The sequence below is a fragment of the Centroberyx gerrardi genome, chromosome 13 (assembly GCF_048128805.1).
Source record: "Centroberyx gerrardi isolate f3 chromosome 13, fCenGer3.hap1.cur.20231027, whole genome shotgun sequence".
NCBI lineage: Eukaryota > Metazoa > Chordata > Actinopteri > Beryciformes > Berycidae > Centroberyx > Centroberyx gerrardi.
Window position 1 is genome coordinate 12284656 of NC_136009.1, and position 8272 is coordinate 12292927.

An 8272-nucleotide genomic window follows, 5' to 3' on the forward strand; every position below is an offset into this window, starting at 1 on the left:
TGATTCTTTCACCATGAAGCAGTCCATATTGTAATCAACACCTAAAAAGATTGACAACTCAAGCTTGTGTGACCATATACTAGCAAATCATCTTCATTTTGGTCTTCCATGTTGAAGAATGCAAGAGAGGCAGTGTTGTGTGGGGCACCCAGTTTTTTATTTATACAAAGAAAACAGCCAGTCTACTTCAGAGGGATGAACCGAGAAGAGTGTGTAGCTCCGATACCGGGGCGACCGTGCTTGACTGGTTTGTAGGTGATGGAGAACTCCCCCAGGTAGTGGCCGCACATCTCAGGCTGGAGAGGAGAAACAAACAGCTGCATGTTAGTAACAAGATAAATACGCACCCTACAACTGCCAGTATGAAGCCATACAGTAAAGGAAATGGTATTCAAAATCCTATATGGTAGATGCCAAACAAGTGGTAAAGAGACAACTTATGTTAAAATGGAGGCAGTTGGCCAGTCCTACAAGAAACTGCAACTTCAACTGCAGCATCCCACAGTTATGGTCCAAATGTAATCATAACCCAAGTACTGTGACAAGACTCTTCCATTACATAAAACAATGTGGGCATGTCCAGGATGGTGGAAACTTTGCCAATTTGCAATAACTACTCAACCATTGCTTAATTTGCCAAATGTGCATGAGAATATTAACCATTATAACCAAATTAACATTTCATGATCTTGAGTCTCATTCAGTCTTGATTATCACCACGTTGCTCAAAAAGTGTACCATTAAAGATGATGCAGATGTAGATAAATCAAACCGGTCTGACAGCTCAAACTGTATCCCGGCGCTCTCGCATCAATTAATGGGAGACCACTTGCATACTCTGAGAAGGCACAGACCCAGACTGACCTGGAATTATGAAAGCCTTCAAACAAGATTGTGGCTTTTGTTGCTTACTGTAGAGTAGGTCAAACAATGAGTAGCCACATTGCCTGGACCCATGCAGGCCTTGTACACACAAACCCGTTCATGTCCAATTCTGAGTCTGAATCCTGCCTAAGCGCATTAATGTGTCGGTATGTTTTACACACACGTCTATACTGTCCTAGATTAACACCCCGCCCCCCTCCATGTCAACCTTCATTGAAACTGAAGTGCCTCTTTCAGTCTCAGGAATGTGATCATAACAGTGGGTGAGGCAGTCTAATTACTTGGGGGAAATACATTTGCTCATTCTGCTGCCCAATAACTCCCACCTGAGCAGTAGCACCTCACCTTGATTTCAACCTGGTTGAAGGTCTTGCCATTGTACACGCCGACCATGGAACCGACCATCTCAGGCAGGATGACCATGTCCCTCAGGTGGGTCTTGACCACCTCTGGCTTCTCCATGGGGGGAGCCTCCTTCTTGGCCTTGCGCAGGCGCTTCAGGAGGGACTGCTGCTTGCGGCGCAGGCCACGGTTCAGCCTCCTCCTCTGGCGGGCGCAGTACAGCTGCATGAGCTGCTCACTATGAAGGAAGAGTGTCAAACTAAGCCCTTGGCAACCATGAACAGTAACAGTACAGCTGCAGTTAGCTGGTTATGAAATGCTTAATTTGAAAGCATCCTCTTAGCATTGTAAACTAGATCAAACGAGTAAAACAGTATACATTTAAGAAGACAACATAGTGCAAAAAAGTAAGCGACAGACAGTAAAACTATAAAAAATCCATCCCATCCATTTTCCATATCCACATTTTCCTATTCAGGATCATGGGAGGCTGGAGCCAGTCCCAGCACACATTAGACAGAAGGCAGGTTCACACCCTGGACAGGTTGCCAGTCCATCACAGGAATTACTTAAATAATTGTATTGCTACAAATGCCAATGTAAATGTAGTGGAGTTGGTTCACTACATAGAAGATTAAATACACAGGTACTAGTGTGAGTATGTACAGATTTTGCATGGACTTATGTGAAGTCAGTGAATTCTCCAACTTCTTTGAAGATATGCTTTTAATTACAACTTTGGGAAGCAGCACGTCAGGCATCAAGCTAACCTGGAGCCTTAACGTAAATGCAATGCCAGTATAATGAATTGCTCCCTACAGCTGACCATCCCCATGGCCAAGTCTCAGCTTCAGGATGTGTCAGAAGGCTAGAAAGCAATTTAACACAGTTTTGAGTTGTCAGCGTCTCACTCACTAGGACATGTCCAGAAGCTGGTCCAGGTCCACACCTCTGTAGGTGAACTTCCTGAAGGTACGCTTCTTCTTGATCTCGGTATCCGCCTATGGAAATCACATACATCACATTTAGCATATCGTTAGCATTTTTTTACCATATAGCCAACAAGTTAGCGAGTAGCAAACCATGACTGCCGCTTTTCAATACGAGAACAGCGGAGTAGCTACTGGCCCTCGTTTGAAGACTGTAGTTATGGTGAAATTATATAGTCTTGTTTAGCTACTTATAAAAACTGAGTACGGTTGTACCATTGGGTTAGCTTAGCCATCGTCGGCCATAGCCGGTCATAGCTCAAGCTAATACAAGTCAATGAACAGGTTTATCTGACGTTATGTGCCATAATTTACTAATCGACTGTTTGTGAAGGCGCGTGACAGCCGGATGATCCATTCAGTTATCCTAAATAATTATTAGGGAGTGCAGATGTATATAGATTGTTATAATCAGGCTCACGAAGGCTTGGGCACCTACCATCTTGCCTGATGTTCCGGGGAAAAGAACATCTACAAGTCTCGTTAGGCCTAATATCGCGCGACTCAGGTTAAGCATCCGGTCTACTCCATTGTCTCTTCCGGTCCCAGCATGCAGCGGTCCTCTTTGAACAGCAGATGGTGCCATCGGACAGTAACGCGTGCATCCAGTGCCAAAATTACTGTATCTTGTATCTAATGTCTTCCATTTTCAATGTTGTTTCTTTTTAGCTATTTTACTCCAGAAACCAGATCTAAATCAGAATCTAGTATAGTGTTAGTCCTACATATCAGGAGAACAAAAACAATGGTCATGAAAAGAAACTGAACAGAAGAAACAATGTGAATGGCTATCTTGCTTTATGAAAGGCATTTCCTAACTATTAACAAAAGTCTATTCATAGTATTCTGTTGCATAACCTGTTACATCACCATCACACGTCTTGGTAGGAAAACAACAGGTGATTGTAATAAATTAACAGGTGATTATAATCAAATGACAGCCACAGCCAATGAGCTGTGTATATGGTAAAGCACCATATTGGTAGGAAATGCATGTGACATCATGGGGATACTATGAATAGTTATTCGTGGTCATAACATCCATCATGGGAGGGGGAGGGAGAGGAAAGTAACGCTCTCCCCTCCTCAACAACTACTCTGCCCTTGAGCAAGGCACTGAACCCCCAACTGCTCAGGTGCAGCTGCTCAGTAGTATTACGACTCGAGGCTTATGAAAATGTGGCAACTCAAGATCAGACTGCTGATTCATATGAAAAGGACGAGTACGCAATACTAGATAAGATGTGCCTAGTACACTCAGCTAGTGTTTCATAATCTTTTCTGTCTTGTTTGAAAACACTATTCCTCTTGTCAGCGGTTTTGTCATCTGATCAGTTTGGGTTTTTTTTTTATCACTCATAAATATGTATCCATACTCCTCATACATAACACATCATCATCAGCTCATACATAATCTTCACTAGTCATTGACATCAAATCTGAGCTACTACTGCAGACTAATCAAATAAATGACAGGCCTACTGTTGTGTCAAGCGCTAAACAAGTCTTCCCCAGAGCTCCTTTCCCACTGCGCAGCCAAGGGCATCACGAGGCAAATTCAGGTCAGGCAGGCAGTCAGTCAGTCAAGTAACGCTTACTGAGAGGTCGCTTCGTGAGATGGCCACTAGAGGGCGTCTTTGACTAAGAGATGGCCTCTCGCCTATGGGCCAAATGTCACATTGAGTCCCATACTGATAATGTTATATTGGATCTCACACTCATCCCACATTGAGCCACACTCTTCGGCGTCAATTTACAGATATTCACATCTTCTGCTGTCCTGCAAACCTTAACGGTAGGTAATGTTATTACCTGTGGTGTGTGACGTTGGTGGAATAGGTACTAATAAAATAACAATGCTGTAGTTACAGGGTAACAAAACAAGAAGTCTGGCAATTAAGGGCTAACGATTTTGTAATTATGAGAGATTATAAGGTAGTTATGGTGTAACTGTTTTCGTAATTACTGCATACATAAAAATGTTATTGCTGCTTAAAGGTTTATGCACTGGAAAAAGGCCATTGTAAAGTGCTACCCATGTTTCTATTAACTACATGGGTTGATGCACAGGTTGTCCTGGAAAAAAGAAATTCTACACCTAAAAATCTGACTTGAAGATTAATAACTTTTCTTTTTATCCCCTCAGATATGATAGTAGGTAGTAGTAATAGGTAGTAGTAATATATAGTAGTAATAGTAATAAGTAGTAGTAAGATTAGAGTGAGCTAAAATACAGTATCTTAATAGTTAGTATGTGCTTTTTAATCATGTGTAGTTTATAAACCATGTACGAAGTGGGACATCTCTGTCATCAAAGTTTACTGGGGCCTGAGCTTCATCTGCTGAATCATAATGCAGCTGGACAGAATGCAGCAGAGTTCATAGAATTTAGAATGTCAGTGTCATAAAGGAGCGATTGACCTGAACACAAACACAGACTCACAGTTTCATCTCTGATCGGTGTTCACCTGCAAATTGAGACGTGAGAAAACTCACGTTGCATTCATTTGGAGAAACATCAACAATATCTACCTTTTAGAAAGGAAAACACGGAGAGTGATTTACATCTTGGTAAGCCACATGTATTTATAATTTTATTATTTAACAGGAAAAGATTACAGAGGATTTTGCTGAACAGACAAAGAAGAGACAGTCAGGAAAGAGTAGTTGTTTGTGTTGAAAGATTTGCAATTGTGTCCAGTTCTTCCTTAGTTTGATTTACATTGTAAATTCACAGTTAGATTTGTTGTTGAAACAAAACTAATGATGAAAGGCATAAGATGAAGCTATGATGAAGCATGTTGACCTTGAATGAAGCTACATCAGGTGGCCTCATGGTTATTTGATTATTAAGATGTTGCCATTGCATTTCTTTCAGCATCCATGCAAATGGTCGCTTGACTCAATGCCCTTAAAGTCGAGATGAAATGAAAAATGCCTTTTAACCCTTTTAGATCACATCCCCGGTCATATTGTGCACCTATATACCAATATATGCCAAAAAAAATACAAAAAATCAATTTCTTTGTATTCTTATATCAAAATTCAATCATGTTTTCTTCCTGTAAAACAAAATATGCTGTGTGCTTACGTAAGCATGCCCATAACCAATTTCAATCAATAATATCATGACATCCACCCATTAGCTAGCTAGCAACAGCATGGTACTTCGGTGTGTCTTCGGGTGTTATGACACGCCCACTTTTCAACGTTCAAATCAAATTCCTCCCAACGTTATGTCCCGCCTGTCTTTCCTGTTTCACTCGGAAATACGTCACGATACGGAAGTTAGATACTCTCGAAATGCCGTTTCATCTCGACTTTAATTACGATCGCCATGAAAACATCAACTGCATGTTTGCGAAAGTCCTGAAGAAGGAGCATTACCTTTATGCTGAAGCCTCTAGTTTCTCTGGAGTGACTGCTGAGCTCGACTGTGACCTTTTACCCCAGTCTGCTGTTGGTCTCGGCTCCAAACCTGCTTTTGGACTGCTTTTGGATTGCGTACTCTATCATAAATTAATTTCAGTGCCTTCACCAGACTCTCCACCTCCTTGAGCCTCATGGTCTGCTCATGGTTGCTCAAGGCCTTCTCTTTCTCGAGCTTTTCATTCAGATCCATTTTTTGGTGGAGGGCTTTCATCTCCTGGTGGAGGGTCATCTTCTCCTCATGCTGCTTCTTGAGCCTGATTGCAAGCTTTTCAGTGGTCAAGGCGATCTCTTTCTGGAGCATTTTCATCTCCATTTCCTGCCGATGTGCCTTCTCCAGCTCATGGGCACTCTGGAGATTTGCTTTCCACTCCTTCATTTCTTTGAGGAGCTCCTCGTTCTCTCAGCGGAGGAACTCCTCCTCTGCCTGAAGGTTAGTGGCCTGCTCCCTGAGTCCCTCCTTTTCTTTCTGGAGGGCCATATTCTCCTTCTTGCAGGCCTTGAGTTTCATGGCCTACTCCTTCATTTCTTTGCGGAGCTCCTCGTTCTCTCGGCCGAGGAACTCCTCCTTCTCTGCCTGCTCACGTCTGTAAAAGGCCTTCTCTCTCTGGGGAATTTTGAGCCTCACCTTTTCTTGCTGGAGGGCCATATTCTCCTTCTCGCAGGCCTTGAGTTTCATGGCCTGCTCCTTCATTTTCCTGCGGAGGTCTTCATTCTCTCGGCAGAAGAACTCATATTCCTTGTCTGCCTTAGGCTGCCCGTGTCTGCTTTTGGCTATCTCTTTGTTGAGCACCTTCAGTTGATGCTGCAGGCCAATATTTTTGTGTATTTGGTCCTCGTGTTCAGAGGACAGCTCCTTATAGTTGCGCTAGATGCCCGCCTTCTCTGCCTCACACACGTTCAGGTTCCTGGCTAGTTCAATGGGATCCATGGTCTCCTCATTGTGGAGTTGTTCTTTCCACTCCATGTCTTGAGAAGAACCTCCTTCTCTTTGAGGAGGCCTCTAACAATAGTTTGTCTCTAATAAAATCCTGTCTCTAATGATATCCTGTTTCTAACAAGAGCGCGCTGCTCTCTTTTCTCGAGATAAACGGTCAACTTTTAAAAATAGCTGCCCCACGATACATATTGTCACATTTTTGTATTGCGATACAGTGAATATCGATATATCGTCCCATCCCTAGTTTACAATGTACAATTTGGAAAATATTTGGGATTAATCTGAGTGACACACTCATTTGGGCAAAATGAGACTGAAAAAAGTGACAGAAAGTGACAAAAGTTGCACTACTTATTAAAAAATGAGTAGTACAAGTAGTACAGCATTATGGTAGTTTTTAGGTAGACAACTTAAGTCTTTTTTGTTAAAATGATAACACTTTTACAGACTGGAGATAATGAATGATGAACTTCACATAATTGTTTTCGCCCAAAATAGATATATATATATTATAGATATAAATAGATATATATTTCTGACGTCACGTTGAGATATTTCCAGCAGCTACAATGGAATTTAATAGCGACCTAAAACATCAACAGTCAACACCAGGTTTTGGTGTCAGTCCCTCAGAATCAAAGAGCAAGGGCTTCATTCTAGAGCTGCCATTTTGCACCGACATTCAACAATCATACAGGGAAACATCCATCGTAGAAGAGAGACCAATTTCTCCACTGACAGTAGCCTCAATGGACCAGAATGCAATGCAGCCACAAGACATGTTGTGTTTTGAATAAGGGATGTGACTCAAACTCACTGTCTTACTATCACTATCTGTATCTCTATCGCTCTCTCCATCTGCACATAAAATCCACAGCTGAACGCAAGAAGTTCAGACTGGGGGTTGTTGAAAGGCATTCTGGGAAATGTAGGAAATAACTAACTGAAGTACAAGCAGACGAGGCAGGTTAAGGGAACGTGGGTACAACATAAAAATAAGTTCTAGCACTTCATCACAAAAGAACTCCTGGAATGCATTGAACATAACAGATTGATGATTTATAACAGTGTAAAAAGTATCAGAGGGTGGAGTTTTCCACAAGGAATGCGGGCCTAACTGAAAACAGTTGCCAGTTTTTCCCACAGCGCAGCCAGTCAGTCAGTCAGGTAGTCAGGTAACGCTTAGTGAGATGTCGCTTCGTGAGATGGCCTCTAGAGGGCGTCTCTCGCCTATGGGCTAAATGCCACATTGAGCCACACTCTTCGCTGTCAATTTACAGATATTCACATCTTCTGCTGTCCTGCAAACTTTAACGGTAGGTAACGTTATTACCTGTGGTGTGTGACGTTGGTGGAATATGTAATTTAACCGATAAACGTGGAATAGGTAATTTAACCGATAAACGTGGAATAGGTAATTTAACCGATAAACGTGTCACGCTAGCCGAGCATTGCTCCCACACTGAGTCCCACTCTCTGCCGTTAATTTACATACATCCATATCTTCCGTTGCCATACAAACTTTAACGTTAGGTAACGTCATTACCAGTGGTATTTAAGTGACGTTAGTGGAATTGTTTAACCGATAACCGTGTCGTAATGCTTCAGTGCATTGAGTTGAATTGAACACATGCACCGTGGGTCTGTACAGGATCTGTGCTCGTTACAAATCAAACCACACATCAGA

At 42.2% G+C, this 8272-nt stretch overlaps 1 protein-coding gene across 1 annotated transcript; it reads right to left on the minus strand.

Annotated features, from left to right (window-relative positions):
* Window positions 1–135: 135 nt before the first annotated feature.
* On the minus strand, window positions 136–2711 carry rps15 (ribosomal protein S15). The gene is made up of 4 exons (XM_071896316.1): window positions 2656–2711; window positions 2143–2228; window positions 1231–1465; window positions 136–296 (listed from the first exon to the last, which is right to left on the minus strand). The coding sequence occupies exons 1-4, from the start codon at window positions 2656–2658 to the stop codon at window positions 183–185; spliced, it is 438 nt and encodes a 145-aa protein (XP_071752417.1). The 5' UTR covers window positions 2659–2711; the 3' UTR covers window positions 136–182.
* Window positions 2712–8272: the final 5561 nt, after the last annotated feature.